The sequence below is a fragment of the Xenopus tropicalis genome, chromosome 7 (genome assembly GCF_000004195.4).
Source record: "Xenopus tropicalis strain Nigerian chromosome 7, UCB_Xtro_10.0, whole genome shotgun sequence".
Lineage (NCBI taxonomy): Eukaryota > Metazoa > Chordata > Amphibia > Anura > Pipidae > Xenopus > Xenopus tropicalis.
This window is the reverse complement of record NC_030683.2, coordinates 65,040,834-65,059,601: the sequence shown is the minus strand read 5'-3', so window position 1 is coordinate 65,059,601 and position 18,768 is coordinate 65,040,834. Positions and strand designations below refer to the sequence as shown.

At 38.3% G+C, this 18,768-nt stretch overlaps 1 protein-coding gene across 3 annotated transcripts in view; it reads left to right on the top strand.

The window, feature by feature from the left end:
• Window positions 1-18,768, top strand: part of mtor (mechanistic target of rapamycin kinase) — a 156,248-nt gene that overhangs the window by 9,749 nt on the left and 127,731 nt on the right. For all 3 annotated transcript variants that reach the window (XM_031905510.1, XM_031905511.1, XM_031905509.1), the window contains 7 exons: window positions 3,053-3,161; window positions 6,254-6,486; window positions 7,801-8,001; window positions 8,170-8,304; window positions 13,199-13,474; window positions 13,562-13,670; window positions 13,780-13,966. In XM_031905510.1, coding sequence (XP_031761370.1) covers window positions 3,053-3,161; window positions 6,254-6,486; window positions 7,801-8,001; window positions 8,170-8,304; window positions 13,199-13,474; window positions 13,562-13,670; window positions 13,780-13,966 — 1,250 coding nt within the window. The remainder of the gene's footprint in view (window positions 1-3,052; window positions 3,162-6,253; window positions 6,487-7,800; window positions 8,002-8,169; window positions 8,305-13,198; window positions 13,475-13,561; window positions 13,671-13,779; window positions 13,967-18,768) is intronic.

Below are 18,768 nucleotides of genomic sequence, written 5' to 3'. Positions count from 1 at the left end.
AGCTGGCTTTTAGGCTATACTGCACATGCACCGGCTTGTGGTACTCCACAAAGGGATCATCTTCTTCATTCTTTTGTAGCCCCTGGTCAGCGCATGTGCAGTAGAGTGAAAACTTTTTTGCTTAAAGTTTGCAAGGTATCAGGTAAGAAGTTATAATCAATGCGGGGTGCCTAACATTTGGCATCCTCAAGTAATTTTCTTTCCTTCTTTTTATGTTTAAACATAAATTTGCATTTATATTGCAATAGGCAGTGCATGGATGGCACTGACACTGTACTTTTTTGCTATTAACACATAAGACCAGGTCTTTTATGCTGGTGATAATGCTGATTTGTTCTACCTGTCTGTTTGTGAAACTCAAGATACAGTCAAAGCCATTTACCGTATATACTCGAGTATAAGCCAATCCGAATATAAGCCGAGGTACCTAATTTTACCTGAAAAAAATGGAAAAACTTATTGACTCGAGTATAAGTCTAGGGTGGGAAATGTTGCCGCTACTACTAAGTTTCAATAATCAAATAAATAATAAAAGGACACTCAGCGTGACCCCCTGTGAACTCTTCATAAATATATCATGTTGGCAGCTGCAGATTAGGGAAAGGTGGATGGAGGACCCTTTCACCCTCCTGCCTTGAAGAGTTACAACACTACTGATAAAAAAGAAAAGGAAAAAGAAAGAAAAATGCAACAGCAGCAGACAAAAGCAACTTTGGGAAAGCTAAGGAAGCAGCCATACTAAGTATCAAGTACTTGCCATGCTTTGGGCAAAGTGTCCCTATGAAGTCCCCATGAATGCTAGCTGCATTCTTAGCAGTGACTGCCTCTTATATCTGAATGTTTATGAATTAAAATACTTAAGAGCTCATAGAACTAGTCTAAGATTTCCCTGAATAATCAAAATCAGATGCATTAACTGCAGAGCAACCTATGAACAATTAATGGTGATCAGTTGTTACTCCTTACAGATGCTTCCTCTAAATACATTAGTAAATACCTGCAAAAGGTGGTCCCAAAAGTGCTGAAATTCAATTAGCGCAGATAATGATCCCATAAGCATTCGCCAGCTGCTTGATCCCCACTAAATCTTCAGTGACAACGGGCATGAGAGAGAAGTATCCACCGGAGAACCCAGTGAGAGCACAGACCAGAGCCAGGCTGGAATACACATGCATGAGTGGCAGAATATTCATACAACTGACCGGATATCTTGTCAAACCTTGGCCAAAAACATTTTGGCTGGAATCTCGAAGAGGCTTTTCATTTAAATCCATCCCTAACTGGCCTTCAATCTGGACCCCCAGCCAAGATGCTGTGTCCTCCTAGGGACAACCCCACAGTTTAAAAATCACTGCTACACAGCTACACCCTTGAGCCTTCACTGGCACCCCCCCATGCGTGCTAAGCAGAGCCTTCACTGGAACACGCCAGTCCCCCCCCCCCCGTTCATGCTAAGCAGAGCCTTCACTGGCACCCCCCGTGCGTGCTAAGCAGAGCCTTCACTGGAAACCCACCAGCCCCCCCCCCGCGTGCTAAGCAGAGCCTTCACTGGCACCCCCCCTCCCGCGTGCTAAGCAGAGCCTTCACTGGAAACCCGCCAGCCCCCCCCCCCGTGTGTGCTAAGCAGAGCCTTCACTGGCACCCCCCCCCCGCGCGTGCTAAGCAGAGCCTTCACTGGAAACCCGCCAGCCCCCCCCCCGTGTGTGCTAAGCAGAGCCTTCACTGGCACCCCCCCGTGCGTGCTAAGCAGAGCCTTCACTGGCACAAACAGGCGCGTGCACGCGCGCTGAATTTCACCAGTGTTTAGCTTTCTTATTGCTTGGGTTCTGGCAGTTACCATATATACTCGAGTATAAGCCGAGGCTGAGTTTTTCAGCACATTTTTCGTGCTGAAAAACTCTGCTTATACTCGAGTATATACGGTAAATAGTTTACTTCTAGAATTGATTTTGTAATTTCAGTCTGTACTAGTGGTGTCTGACAGCAAAAATTGGTTGTTATAACTTCAGCAACCCCATATTTTGACAATTGAGGTAATCATATTAAATTACTATTGTAAAGCACTGATAACACTGAAAAATGAAATGGTTTACTATGCGTTTAAACAAATTATTACTCTGCTTGCTTCAGGAACACTGCTTCAGTCTAAACTGCTGTGTATCCATTCAAGTTGAATACTACAAATATGTATGTTTATACAACAGATGTGCTATGTAGGTGTTTGAGAAAGAGACAGACTTCAAATGTAAAAAAAATATTTTTGGTTTATAATGGTGGTGGTACTCTGTATGTATGTGTATTTATAATATTTTTATTATAATATTACTTCTGTACACTGTAAAACAATAAATACAAAATAAATACAAAGTGCAGTTGCATTAAAGATTAAGAGCTAGGTGTCAAAAAGACAAGAAGAATGAGTTCCCTGCTCCGTAGAACTTATAGTTTAAGTGGTCTTTTAACACAGTGAGTCATAGTGTTCATGAAACATGAATTATTTCTTAGCATTTGCACTAGAAAATACAGGGAATCACACTTTGTTTATTAGGCTAACACCAACAGACGACAAGAACTATAATTACTAATTTTAAAATATATACAGGTATTGCATCCCTTATCCGGAAACCCACTATCCAGAAAGTTCTGAATTATGGAAAGGCCATCTGCCATAGGCTCCATTTTAATCAAATAATTCACATTTTTAAAAATGTGTTCCTATTTCTCTCAGTATACAGTATACTTGATCCCATCTAAGATATAATGAATCCTTATTGGAGCCAAAATTTTTTTTATTGGATTTAATTACTGCTTAAAAAGGTTTATTAGCAGACTTAAGCTAGGTGATCCGAATTATGGAAAGACCTTATCTGGAAAACCCCAGGTCTCGAGCATTGTGGATAATGGGTCCCATACCTGTACTTAAATACTAAGGACTGTTTATAGGAAATTCATGCACACAAGATTTATATTGAAATCTATTTTCAAATATTTTATCTTGATTCATCAGTAAGATTTTTGCCAGAACATTAATTGTTGTGTCCCCCCACCCCAGGTGAGCCAAGAAGAAGCCACTCAGTTTTATGATGAACTCAATCATTTCATCTTTGAGTTTGTCTCTAGCTCAGATGTAAGCGAACGGAAAGGCGGAATTCTTGCTATTGGTATGTGAAAATCCCTGTTGTTATGGTGTAGGCTCTCTTTCTCTGAATGCATAATGTCAGTGCAGCAGTCATTGTTAATGCACCTAGTTTTATTGTAAAATCACATTGTCATAAAAAAGGGTTGCTTTCTGCAATCAATCGATATATATATATATGTATGCATATATGTATATATGTGTATATATATATATATCATTCAGATATATTCTGATTTGTTTTAATTATATGAGTAAACATAAAAGGGTGCTTCACATCCCTAATTTGCATGATCAAATGTATTCAAAATTCCCCAAAAATGTTATTGTATGTTAAAATAATGTCACTCAAATGTCAAATTTAGTTTGGGTGAAGCCTATGAGAAACAGCAGAAAGTGTCCTGGCTTTTCTTGAACCTAGGACCCTAGTGCTACTGCCACGTATTCTCCATTGAGCTTTAGTTCTCCTTTAATATTCTGACCATCTAGATGGTGAGAACTATTTATACTTTTCTGTATTTTGGGAGTAAGGGTTCTCTACCTTCTCTTTGATCTGGAAATTGTACTAAAGAGTAGTAGTACTCTGTGCATAGTTTTTTTGTTCAATAGATTCAGGTTTAGTTTACCCTAGAACAGATTTAGCCTATATTCAGCACATGGGTGCTTACACATAAGTGAATCCCTTATTAGGATTTTGGGTAACTTCACTGGTTTCACAAAGGCTTGGGATTCATAGTAACATAGTAAGTTAGCTTGAAAAAAGACCTACCGAAAATCCTCTTTTTTCCCATTATATTTTAGAAGGATGTGTCAAATAAACAAAATAATGTTTTACCTAATAAAAGAAAACATAATTCTAAGCCACTTTGCCATATTCTTTAATTACAAATTTGAATTGTTTTTCAAGTTATTTGTATATATAATTTCTATTTAAAGCAGTTTTTTCCTTTTCTGTTCTCTGCCCTGTTAGCTCTGGCTTTTGAAACAATTTAACAAAAAACAGCGGACTGACAGATGTGTCTTGCTGGACACTGGCTTTTGCAATATTTACATAGTTACATAGGGTTGAAAAAAGACCATCAACTTCAACCCTTCCAAATAAACCCAGCACACACAAACCTATACTTACTTATCTAAACAATCACATACATACAAACATTAATACTAACTGTAGATATTAGCATCTTAATAGTCTTGGATACTATACTTGTTCAAGAACTCATCAAGGCCCCTCTTAAAGACATTAACAGAATCTGCATTACAACATCACTAGGAAGGGCATTCCACAACCTCACTGCCCTCACCGTGAAAAACCACCTACGCTGCTTCAAATGGAAGCTCTTTTCCTCTAATCTAAAGGGGTGGTCTTTGGTGTGCTGATCATTTTTCTGGGGAAAAAAGAACATCCCCTATCAGCCTATAATCCCCTCTGATGTACTTGTACAGAGTAATCATGTCCCCTCGCAAGCGCCTTTTTTCCAGAGAAAACAACCCCAACCTCAACAGTCTAACCTCATAGCTTAAATCTTCCATCCCCTTTACCAGTTTAGTTGCACGTCTCTGCACTCTCTCCAGCTCATTAATATCCTTTTTGAGGACCGGAGCCCAAAACTGCACTGCATACTCAAGGTGAGGCCTTACCAGAGACCTATAAAGGGGCAAAATTTATGTAATCATCTCTTGAGTCTATGCCTTTTTTTATACAAGACAGCACTTTATTTGCTTTAGTAGCCACCGAATGACATTGCCTGGAATTAGACAACTTGTTATGTACAAAAACCCCCAGATCCTTTTCCATTAAGGATCCTCATCATTTAGTAGATAGCTCTCATATTTTTTCTACCAAAATGCATAACTTTGCACTTTTCCACATTAAACCTCATTTTCCAGTTTGCTGGCCAGTTTTCCAATTTTGTCAAATCGCTCTGCAAAGTGGCAGCATCCTGCATGGAACTTTTCACAATTTAGTGTCATCCGCAAAAATAGAAACAGTACTTTCTATGCACACCTCCAGGTCATTAATAAACAAGTTAAAAAGCAAAGGACCAAGGACTGACCCCTGTGGTACTCCACTAACAACACTGAACTAATTAGAAAATATTACATTTACCACCACTCTTTGTAATCTATCCTTCAGCCAGTTCTCTATCCAATTACAAATACTATGTTCTATTCCACTATTCCTCAGTTTTATCATTAACCTTCTTTGAGGTACAGTATCAAACGCTTTAGCAAAGTCCAAGTAGATGATATCAGCTGCCATTCCAGCATTGAGGTTCCTGCTCATCACCTCATAAAAGGCGACTTAATAAGTCTAACAAGATCTGTTACGCATAAAACCATGCTAGCACAAACTTATAGTATTGTGGTTAGGAATGTATTCAAGTACCCTATCCCTTAATACCCTTCCAAATGCTTTCCTACTACTGATGTAGGACTAACTGGCCTATAGTTTTTAGGCTGAGAACGGGATCCCTTTTTAAATAACGGCACCACATTAGCGATTTGCCAGTCTCTCTGCACCATGCCAGACTTCATTGAATCCAGAAAAATTAAGTGATGAGGTTTGGCAATACCCTCAGATGAATACCATCCGGTCCTGGACCTTTGTTTACCTTTACAAGTTTAAGTCTCTTCTGAATTTCCTCCTGAGTGACCCATGCGTCAGTAGCTATATTACTTGAACTGGGCATATTAAAAGGGAAGCCTTAATTTGCTGGCTCCTCAGATGTATAGACAGATGAAAAATAAGTGTTCAAAATTTCTGCTTTTTCCCTTTTCTCATCAACTAACCTACCCCCCACCCCTTCTTGCTTTATTTTTTTTTACTATTCACATAATGAAAAAATAATTTTGAATTATTTTTACTCCTAGCTGCAATACCCCTTTCCATCTCTATTTTAGCTTGCCTGATTTTTTGCATGCTTTATTTGCTTCCTTGTACCTGATGAAAGTTTCTGCTGTCCCCTTTTAACTGAAAGCTTTAAAAGCACGCTTTTCCTTATCAACCTCGACTTCAGCCATAAAGGTTTTACTTTTGGTTTAAAAAGTCAAAAGTTGACGGTGCAAAAATTATTTTAATGGATTGATTCTATATTTTTTTTATGTCCACGACAGTAAGTCTTATTGGAGTGGAGGGAGGAAATGCCACCAGAATCAGCAGATTTGCCAATTACTTGCGTAACCTGCTGCCCTCTAGTGATCCTGGGGTCATGGAAATGGCATCTAAAGCTATGGGGCGCCTTGCTATGGCAGGAGACACATTTACTGCAGAATATGTGGAATTTGAGGTGAAACGTGCCCTGGAGTGGCTGGGAGCAGATAGAAATGAAGGACGTAGACATGCTGCGGTAAGCTCAAATTGCAAAAATTTTAACTAAATGTAAATGAGAATAAACATCTACCTGATATTGCCAGAATAAATAAAATGTAAGTAAACCAGTACATTACCTTAACGCAGGGGGCTCAAACTCAATTTACCTGGGGGCCGCAGGAGGCAAAGTCAGGATGAGGCTGGGCCGCATAAGGGATTTGACAAAAAATTGGCTTTCAAGGGATAATGCAAGGCACGGCGGGCGGGAGCTGCTGATTGCGGAAATGACGTTATGCCATCATAACAGTTATTATGGGAAGACGTTCTTTGTGCACAATTAGCTCCTTAGCAGCTAATTGTGCACACAGAACGTCTTCCCATAATAACTGTTATGATGGCATAACGTCATTTCCGCAATCAGCAGCTCCCGCCCGCCGTGCCTTGCATTATCACTTGAATCGCAATACAAATCGCGTTCCATTCATTGCTTTTGAGAAGGTGTTGGTGCGGGCCACAAAATACTGTACCGAGGGCCGCAAATGGCCCGCGGGCCACGAGTTTGAGACCCCTGCCTTAACGGATAAGGGTAAGCCTTTTATTTTAAATAATTACTTACAATTACTTTAAACAGCCCCCAGAATAACATACATCTCTCTCTGCATGCATATTTATTTTGTTAATCTAATACAAGCAGCTGATCTTCAGTTCTTCTCCTTACTTTATTGTGTAGCTTTTAACGCTGCCCCCCTTTTGCTTTCTGAGCATTCCTCTCTCTGACTATTAATAACTCAAAGAGGTGCCTATTGGACATGCGTACTGCCTCTGCTCCAATTAAAATCAATCAGGCATGTGCTGTAGGCACCTCTTTGAGTTCATAGTTGGAGACTGAAGGTGTGCTAAGAAAGAAAAAGGGGCGGAGCTTTGTGAAGGCAAACAAAAGGCAAGGAAGTAACAAAAAGTGCTGTTCTTGAACTGGTTGTAATAGAGAAATTAAATAAATCTGGATGCTGGGCAAATGGTATGTTATTCTGGGGGCTGTACAGAGTAATTTAGAGATTTAAAGAAAAAAAAGCTTAACTTGTTCTTTAAATCCAGTGACCATTGAAATGCTTGTTATTTATACATAGAGTTAACTTTTTATGTTTCAGAATACATTTTTTATGGTGTTTGTGTTAACCTAAATTGTTGTAATTTTGGTGAAAGCGAGTTTGAATTGGCATGGTTCAGTGATTCTGAGTATGCCCTTTTATTGCAGAACAATTGTAATAAATAGTGTTTATTATGTCACATGGTAGGTTTGGACCATTTATTAAATTAAATATTAATATCTGTTTCCTGTGTCCATGTCTAGGTTCTAGTACTGAGGGAGCTGGCTGTCAGTGCCCCTACATTTTTTTTCCAGCAAGTTCAGCCATTTTTTGACAACATATTTTTTGCTGTGTGGGACCCAAAGCAGGCTATTCGTGAAGGAGCAGTGGCAGCTTTGAGGGCCTGTCTGATCTTAACCACACAACGTGAGCCTAAGGAATTGCAAAAACCCCTGTGGTACAGGGCAAGTATTTAAATTTTCATTAGATAATCTTTACTATAGAGGTTATCTCAAATAGATAATTTCCAAATACAATACAGTAGTTATGTTTTATAAACTCTTATTTTCTTTGAAAAAGCTAAAGGTGTTGGTCACTGAATTTACTGATTCTTTTGATAATTTTATATACAGCAAACATACGAGGAAGCAGAAAGAGGTTTTGATGAGACATTGTCTAAAGAGAAAGGTATGAACAGAGATGATCGTATTCACGGAGCACTTCTTATAATTAATGAATTGGTGAGAATCAGCAGTATGGAAGGAGAGGTAAGGACTGGAATTCGTTACTTATAGCTCAGTTATTGAAAACTGTCCTTCAGTTTGGCTCATTTTCTACTATTTTTGGCATAATCAGATTCAACAATATTGAAAATTAAGTATATATATTATATATATTATATATATATATATATATATATATATATATATATATATATATATATTTTAATCAAATAATTCAGATTTTTAAAATTGATTACTATTTTCTCTAATAATAAAACAATTCCTTGTACTTGGTCCCAACTAAGATATAATTAATCCTTATTGGGGGAAGAAAAATCCTATTGGGTTTGATTAATGGTTTATTGATTTTTTAGTAGACTTAAGGTATGGAAATCCAAATTACAGAAAGACCCCTTATCCGGAAAACCCTTGGTCCCAAGCATTCTGGATGGTGAACTATTGACTACAAGGTTGGATGAGATGACATCCAAGTTTGCACAAAGGGGATATCCATCTGAGCTGTTGAATAAGGAGGTGTCTTATGTGAGGGATTTAGACCGTGGAACTATCATACAAGAAAAAACCCATGAACGTAAAAAAAATTACCAGAATACCATTTGTACATATACAGTCATGGCCAAAATTGTTGGCACCCCAGAAATTTTTCCAGAAAATCAAGCATTTCTCACAGAAAAGTATTGCAGTAACACATGTTTTGCTATACACATGTTTATTCCCTTTGTGTGTATTGGAACAGAACAAAAAAGGGAGGAAAAAAAGCAAATTGGACATAATGTCACACAAAACTCCAAAAATGGGCTGGACAAAATTATTGGCACCCTTTCAAAATTGTGGACAAATAAGATTGTTTCAAACATGTGATGCTCCTTTAAACTCACCTGGGGCAAGTAACAGGTGTGGGCAATATAAAAATCTGAAAGCAGATAAAAAGGAGGGGGGGGGGGGGCAACAGACTCCTACAACTCCAGAAACGAGAAAAGTTTTGGATTCATAATTTGCAGACATTACATCCACAGGGGCTTAATAGAGAATATGACCTGTATGCATTTATCTAAAAGGAAGCATAGCTTAAAAGAGATTAGTTCTAGTATTATATAACCATTTTTCTTAAAGGGGATGGCTAGGGTGTTATAAAGAGTTTATAAGCACATGTGTCATCTTTGAAATTGTCAATATGTATCACACAGTTATATATGTTACTCCCAATATCAATATCCTATATTGAAGATTATGCGATTTCCTTTTTTTCTTTTTGTTACGAATCTGCTTATATTAGGAATGTTACAAGTTATGCACTTTTGTTTTCTGAAGGGGGAACCCTGGTTTATGGGTATTCTATAAGTAGGATTGTGGAATGTCCCTACTTGTATCCAGTAATCTGTTGAGGGAGTGACCTATGGGCTTGCCCCTATTTATACCTTGTGTGCTTTGTGTTGATAAAGAGGCGGGAGCCTCGAAACGTAACGCAATTGTTCTGCACAGTGCAGTAAAGATTTTCCTTTTTATATATATATATACAGTGGTGTGAAAAACTATTTGCCCCCTTCCTGATTTCTTATTCTTTTGCATGTTTGTCACACAAAATGTTTCTGATCATCAAACACATTTAACTATTAGTCAAAGATAACACAAGTAAACACAAAATGCAGTTTTTAAATGAGGGTTTTTATTATTTAGGGAGAAAAAAAATCCAAACCTACATGGCCCTGTGTGAAAAAGTAATTGCCCCCTGAACCTAATAACTGGTTGGGCCACCCTTAGCAGCAATAACTGCAATCAAGCGTTTGCGATAACTTGCAATGAGTCTTTTACAGCGCTCTGGAGGAATTTTGGCCCACTCATCTTTGCAGAATTGTTGTAATTCAGCTTTATTTGAGGGTTTTCTAGCATGAACCGCCTTTTTAAGGTCATGCCACAACATCTCAATAGGATTCACGTCAGGACTTTGACTAGGCCACTCCAAAGTCTTCATTTTGTTTTTCTTCAGCCAATCAGAGGTGGATTTGCTGGTTTGTTTTGGGTCATTGTCCTGCTGCAGCACCCAAGATCGCTTCAGCTTGAGTTGACGAACAGATGGCCGGACATTCTCCTTCAGGATTTTTTGGTAGACATTAGAATTCATGGTTCCATCTATCACAGCAAGCCTTCCAGGTCCTGAAGCAGCAAAACAACCCCAGACCATCACACTACCACCACCATATTTTACTGTTGGTATGATGTTCTTTTTCTGAAATGCTGTGTTACTTTTACTCCAGATGTAACGGGACACGCACCTTCCAAAAAGTTCAACTTTTGTCTCGTCGATCCACAAGGTATTTTCCCAAAAGTCTTGGCAATCATTGAGATGTTTTTTAGCAAAATTGAGACGAGCCATAATGTTCTTTTTGCTTAAAAGTGGTTTGCGCCTTGGAAATCTGCCATGCAGGCCGTTTTTGCCCAGTCTCTTTCTTATGGTGGAGTCGTGAACACTGACCTTAATTGAGGCAAGTGAGGCCTGCAGTTCTTTAGATGTTGTCCTGGGGTCTTTTGTGGCCTCTCGGATGAGTTGTCTCTGCGCTCTTGGGGTAATTTTGGTCGGCCGGCCACTCCTGGGAAGGTTCACCACTGTTCCATGTTTTTGCCATTTGTGGATAATGGCTCTCACTGTGGTTTGCTGGAGTCCCAAAGCTTTAGAAATGGCTTTATAACCTTTACCAGACTGATAGATCTCAATTACTTTTGTTCTCATTTGTTCCTGAATTTCTTTGGATCTTGGCATGATGTCTAGCTTTTGAGGTGCTTTTGGTCTACTTCTCTGTGTCAGGTAGCTCCTATTTAAGTGATTTCTTGATTGAAACAGGTGTGGCAGTAATCAGGCCTGGGGGTGACTACAGAAATTGATATTGAATTGATAAACCACAGTTAAGTTATTTTTTAACAAGGGGGGCAATCACTTTTTCACACAGGGCCATGTAGATTTGGAGTTTTTTTTCTATCTTAATAACGTGAACCTTCATTTAAAAACTGCATTTTGTGTTCAATTATGTTATCTTTGACTAATAGTTAACGGTTTTTGATGAGCAGAAACATTTAAGTGTGACAAACATGCAAAAGAATAAGAAATCAGGAAGGGGGCAAATAGTTTTTCACACCACTGTATAAAGTCCTTAAAGATATGCTTTATTGAGATTCCAGATCTACGCGTTTCGATCCACAGGGGATCATCGCCAGGATAGTGATAGGAAGTGAGGTGTAGCCTTAAATACCTATATTACCCAGTCAAAATTCAAAACCAATTAACCCATCACGGGTATGATCAAATGTACACAATATATACAATACCACCCATAAATCACGGTGTAAATAAGTATTAAATACATAAAAATATTAAATACATAAAAATGTACAGAGATAGAGAATCACCATTAAGTTCACCACAGTGAATCAATAAATAGATAAAAGAAGCAGTCTCTATTTTCAAATAATCATTGCCCAAAAATAAAACAGAGTGTTGTAAAGTATATACCTAAACAACCCCACAAAAGCATAGGCATGATGAACCCCCAATAGTGAAAGGACATTCATAGAATTCCATATCCCAGTATAAAAATACTATAGAAAATGTTCTGTATCATTTAAACATGTGCCAATCATAAAAGTGATAAATTAAGACCATAAAAATACATCTTAAAAACAATATCAAAATGAGGCATCGCACAAAAATGTCGGTTCATTCACACTCGCATGAATAACCACAGATCGGTGATACGCACGGCACTGGCTACTGGGAAGTCTGATGTTCCATTGGCGAGACATTTTGCAAAACATAAACACTCTTTACCGATGTTAAAGGAACAGTAACACCAAAAAATGAAAGAGCTTTAAAGTAACAAAAATATAGTGAGTGAGCAGAGGAGTGAAGGGCTTTGAATGTTAAGCAAAGGATAGATTACAAAATCCTTCTGCTAACAGGCAACCATGCTAGTGAGTTTAAGTGAGGCTGAACAGGTTCCCTCTGCAAAGAGAGCAGGAGGATCCTGGCAGCAGAGTTTAAGATTGATTTCAGGGGAGAGAGGTGGGAGTCTGGGATGCCAGTTAGTTGGAGATTGCAGTAATCTAAGCCGGAAAGGATAAGGCCATGGATTAGTGTTTTAGCTGTTACTTGTGAAAGAAAGGGGCGTGTCTTGGCAATATTGCAGAGGAAAAAACGGCTGGTTTTGGCAGTGTTATTAATATGGTTAGTGAAGGAGAGCTGACCCCAAGGCAGCGTGCAGAATTAACAGGGTTGAAGGTCATGCCATCAATAGTAATGGTGAAAGGAGGAGAAGGGCTAGGTTTGGGCGTAAAACCATGAGCTCTGTTTTAGCTAGGTTAAGTTTGAGGTGACGTCTCATCAATCCATATGTCTGTACACTGAATGCATTTTTCTCAATAAACAGCATTGTTAAAAAAAAAAAGTTTGAGGTGACGTTGGTTCATCCAGGAGGAGATAGCCAGGAGGCAGTTAGCAATATGGGTTTGAATATCATTAGTTAGTGCAGGGGTGTTTAAATATATCTGGATGTCATCTGCATATAAGTGATATTTAAGACCAAAAGAAGAAATAAGGTCTCCTAAAGAGAGACATACATACATACTGGAAAGAGCACATTGCAATACTGGGTATCAGAGCTGGGTGTTGATAATAAAAAGAAATAGAGAAGCCTCATTTTTTACCTTGAGAGAGGTTTTTTGTCCAAGAGTGCTATACTTTTTTGTATACTCATATACAATATATTTTTTTTAAGCAAGGTTTGTATACATTTTTCTAATTGTCATGCACTATGCCAATTGCTTTGTAACGTTCTACTAAAATATTTAATTATTTAAAAATATTTTATTGCTGGGCTTTACCTAATTTTTCTCTTTTTCTCATGTTTTGTTTTTCTGCATTTAACAGCGACTTAGAGAGGAAATGGAAGAGATCACGCAACAACAAATGGTACATGACAAGCACTGCAAAGACCTAATGACCTTTGGACTAAAGCCTCGGCATATTACCCCATTTGCAAGTTTCCAGTCAGTACAACCTCAGCCTTCCAATGCTCTGTTAAGCCTTTTAGGATACACAGGGCAGCAGGGAATATTGGGATATGGCGCTGCCCCAATGCCCGACAAAACAACCTTGGTAGAAAGCCGTGCATGCAGAGAACTTGTGGAGGAAAAATTTGATCAGGTTTGGAAATGTTTTCTTAATTTCTCCTGTTCCCTAATTTGCATTAAAACAAGTACTACATATCATTTGATCTCTTTCTCAAAACAGATATGTCGTTGGGTCTTAAAGTGTCGAAGCAGTAAGAATCCCTTAATCCAGATGACCATTCTGAATGTATTGCCACGTCTTGCTGCATTCAGGCCATCAGCATTTACAGGTCCTAACCTGGTGTAGTAATTTTCTTTTACTACTTTGTCTTTTAAATCATATTTACATCTCAGACATCTATTATAACAATAATGGTGAAAATCCATTTGTCATTTTAGCTGATCTGTATCTCCCAGACACCATGAGTCACCTTCTGAGCTGCGTGCGTAAAGAAAAAGAGCGTACTGTTGCATTCCAGGCATTGGGACTTATTTCTGTTGCTGTTAGATCTGAAATTCGTTTATATTTGCCTAAAATTCTTGAACATGTCAAAGCAGCTCTGCCTCCGAAGGACTTTGCCCACAAGTAAGTGCAAATCTTTTCCTGCTTGTGTTGCTTCTGAAAAGAACAATATAATTTTTCTAGTTCTTTTAAGGTTAATGGAACACTGGTGGTTTTAAAGGAGACATATACAATAATTTTTCACTTTATCTTAAAAAGCAGCTAACACAGTAAAATTGAATACAATAAAGTTTATTTTCTACCTACTCTCCATGAAGGCTGTTTAAACCTTTGCTGAAACGCTGAAGCCCCTCCTATCCAGAGTGCTTCCGGCCAGAAGAAAGTCTCTGTCTTCAGCTAGGGCCGCCGGCCCTAGCTTCTTTCCCATAGAGACGCTGCAGCCACTGAGAGAGGAGTGGGCGTGAGATGTGGGCGGGGACTTTGGTGACATCATTTCCCCGCCCACGTCAGTCACGCTGGGGTCCTGCTCTCTTGTGCTGCTCCCGGCCTGCCCAGCCCTCCTGAAAAGCTGTTCACTTCGCTGGCAGCGTCTGTGACTCATCCTGCTAAGTAAGCATCTTCAATCTCTTTATTGAAAAATAATATTTTTCCAAATAAAAAAAAAAACGTTTTTCATACTAAAGGAGTCAAATCTGTTTATTCTATAGACTGTACCTAATGAAAAGAAATGTGTTTTTTTTTTTTTACATGCAACTCCCTGCAACTTGTACTTTGACACTTAAACTGGCTGTTTTTTTGGTATTTTCTCCTGCAACAACTCCCTGCAACTTGTACTTTGACACCTAAACTGGCTTTTTTTGGGGTATTTTCTCCTGCAACAACTCCCTGCAACTTGTACTTTGACACCTAAACTGGCTTTTTTTGGGGTATTTTCTCCTGCAACAACTCCCTGCAACTTGTACTTTGACACCTAAACTGGCTTTTTTTGGGGTATTTTCTCCTGCAACAACTCCCTGCAACTTGTACTTTGACACCTAAACTGGCTTTTTTTGGGGTATTTTCTCCTGCAACAACTCCCTGCAACTTGTACTTTGACACCTAAACTGGCTGTTTTTTGGTATTTTCTCCTGCAACAACTCCCTGCAACTTGTACTTTGATACCTAAGCTGTTTTTTTTTTGGTATTTTCTCCTGCAACAACTCCCTGCAACTTGTACTTTGACACCTAAACTGGCTGTTTTTTGGTATTTTCTCCTGCAACAACTCCCTGCAACTTGTACTTTGATACCTAAGCTGTTTTTTTTTTGGTATTTTCTCCTGCAACAATTTCCTGCAACTTGTACTTTGATACCTAAACTGGCTTTCTTTTGGTATTTTCTCCTGCAACAACTCCCTGCAACTTGTACTTTGACAACTAAGCTGGGTTTTTTTTTTGCATTTTTTCTGCAACAACTCCCTGCAACTTGTACTATGACACCTAATCTGGGTTTTTTTTGCATTTTCTCCTGCAACAACTCTCTGCAACTTGTACTTTGACACCTAAGCTGGGTTTTTTTGGTATTTTCTCCTGCAACAACTCCCTGCAACTTGTACTTTGACACCTAATCTGGTTTTTTTTTTGGTATTTTCTCCTGCAACAACTCCCTGCAACTTGTACTTTGACACCTAAACTGGCTTTTTTTTGGTATTTTCTCCTGCAACAACTCCCTGCAACTTGTACTTTGACACCTAAACTGGCTTTTTTTTGCATTCTCTCCTGCAACAACTCCCTGCAACTTGTACTTTGACACCTAAACTGGGTTTTTTTTGCATTTTCTCTGCAACAACTCCCTGCAACTTGTACTTTGACACCTAAACTGGCTTTTTTTGGTATTTTCTCCAGCAACAACTCCCTGCAACTTGTACTTTGATACCTAAACAGGGGTTTTTTTTTTGCATTTTCTCCTGCAACAACTCCCTGCAACTTGTAAAGATCAGGCAGCAGCACAGGACAGCTATGTGCAGACTGGTAACAGATACACAGGCGGGGGGGTGGGAGGGGTTTCCCTGCTACAGCAGAGTTCAGCCTGTCATTCAGTGCTGTGACCATTTCCTGTGGGAGAATGAAGAGACACTCCCATCTCTCATTTCAGTTTAGCTTCAGAGGAGTGAAGATCTCTCTGCAGCTCTGATATAAAAACGATTTTAGCAGGTAAAATGCATTCAAATAGTTTTTTTTCTGCAAGATTACATAGATTGAAGAAAGATGAATCATATAACTGAATATGAAGGTGATATGAAATGTCTTCTTTAAAATTGGGATCAAGTGCAAACAGCAGTTGTCCCAGTGCCATAATGTCTGTGGCATATGTGCATATGAACCACAGCAGAAAAACTTGCTCAGGCACTGCTGAGAAATAGTCCATCTGTCACCTCCAGATCTTTCATACATGTCCATACATCTCTAGGGCAAATGGTGATGGGCAGATAGGGTTGTATTGACAGATGCTTTTCAATTTGGCCCCAGCAGTCGTCAGAATGATGTGTGTAACCTAGAACTGGAATATTGGTGGCATCTTGTGTTATGAATGATCATATTTGAACCCTCCTTAGGTTGAAGTGACATAATTTCATTAATGACTGAATATGAAGAGCGTGTGAGTACAATCAAGATAACCCCCAAGACACCAGGCCTGGGAAGATGGGGGTGATACGGGAGTGGTTAACAGTAATAGACCCTTCTTGGATATTAGAGGTGTTGGATGGGGGATAAAGAACCATTTGTGTCTTTGACATGTTTAATTTAAGGTAGTGTTAACACTTCGAAATAGAAATGGCAGACAAGTTAAAAAAGGCCTGATTTGACCTGACCAGGCCAACTATAGTTATGTGAAATGTTGTTTACAGTATAAGTGTATGCACTTATGGGATCTGTTATCTGGAAACCTGCTATCCAGAAAATTCTGAATTACATGAAGGCTATCTTCCATAGATGCCATTTTAAAGGGGAACTGTCACCAAAACTATAACTTTATTACTGATAGGGAGTGTCATACAGGTTTGGTATTTGCCCTCCTTTTCCATTATTGCCTGCTGCATTCAAGGATTTTAGATATTGCTAACTCTTGTGCTCCAGCCATTAACTCCTAGCCCCAGTGCATCCGATAAAAAAATCTCATAGCCGACTACGTCATTATGACAGAAACAAGCAGCCGATCAGCAGAACAATGGGAAGGTAGCAAGATAGCAGCTCCCAGAAGATATCAGAATAGCACTCAATAGTAAGAAATCCAAGTCTGGCTTGGGACTCCTCCAGTTACCATGGGAGTAGGTGAAACAATAGTTACCTGAAAGCAATTCTAATGTGTAGCGCTGGTTCCTTCTAAAAGCTCAGACTCGGCACAATGCACTGAGATGGCTGCCTACACACCAATATTACAACTAAAAAAAATTATTTTATTCTTGGTTCAAGAAAACTATTTTAAATGGTAGAGTGAAATATTTGCTATGTAAACAGTGTAGATTAGAAATAAAAAGTATACCATAAAAATCATGACAGTATCCCTTTAATATATTACTGAGACAAATGTTTAAACTAATATTTCTAATTTTTAAAAATGATTTCATTTTTCTCTGTAATAATTAAAAAGTAACTTTTACTTAATCCTAACTAAGATATAACAATTCCCTATTGGAGGTAAAACAAAACAGTCCTATTGGGTTTAAAACATGTTTTTTGTAGATTTAGTAGGCCAAATTTTTAGAGGACCAAATTATGCAAATATCCCAGGTCCCATACCTGTATAGTATTCATGTTAATATACTAGGTACACTTTTGGAAATCATTAACTGAAAAGTTCATCTCAAATTATATTATAATGTTAAAAACACAGTTTTAAAGTCATGTTGTTTTTAATTAGTTCACTGCTTAGGAAATTAAAGGCACTTTGTTATACTGGCCAATTAAGTACATTTGTAATTATATTAAATATTTACATCTATTATAGTTCTTACACAAGCCAGTCTGTATTGACATATTTCTTTGCAGCTACTTCCTGGTCTGTCTTGTGCTAACTAGACGACAACAACAACATTACATGTCTGAAAGATATAGCATATTTAGCAGTTCATTTATGTGCATGCTACTAGGGCTACATCATTTTCTTTGATATTCCTTCCAATTTTTCTTGATAAACTGATTACCAGGGTGTAATCTTCATTAATTTTGAGTTTATGGATATTTCATTTAACTGCGGAACAGCAAGCAGAGTGGAAGATCCATTACAACTTAATGTACAGATAAGCATTAAATGTAAAGTACCATAGTTTATATACTTTAATAAATACCTTATGTATTTTCTGTCCAAACATATGCTGGACAGGTCCAGTGCTGTGGTCTAAAATGGGTGCATGGGGTACAGCATTCTTCTGTTTGCCCCATGGCATTGCAGTAAGGGGTGATTGTGTTTGTGCCAATATGAGTAGTGTGTACAAAGTAGAAAAACCTCGCACTACAGACATGTGTGTTAGGGTGCTCAGTATTAAGAATTTGGAAATGTAATATATAATATAATATGAGTAGTGTGACTTGAATGTTGAAATAGTTATATATCTCTAGATCACTTAATTTTAGTATATGTTGACCATAAGCATAACTCCCAACATTTTGAAAATGGAAAGAGGGATAAAAAGAAATGGTGCGCGTAGCGCAGCAAATTTTTTTTCGACCACACCCCCTATATACCACTCCCATTTCACAAAATTTGGCAGGTTATTCAAAGTTTCAACACATTTCTGGGGGTGTTGGGGTCTTATTTTATGTGTTATTAAAGTTTTGTTAAAAAAAGCTGAAATTGCCCTTTTAGCTGCAAGTCTCAGTTCCCCCAAGAGATCTGTTTAGCTTATTAGTTACACTTGTATCTCAGTGCAGGTGTTGCTTGTTAACTT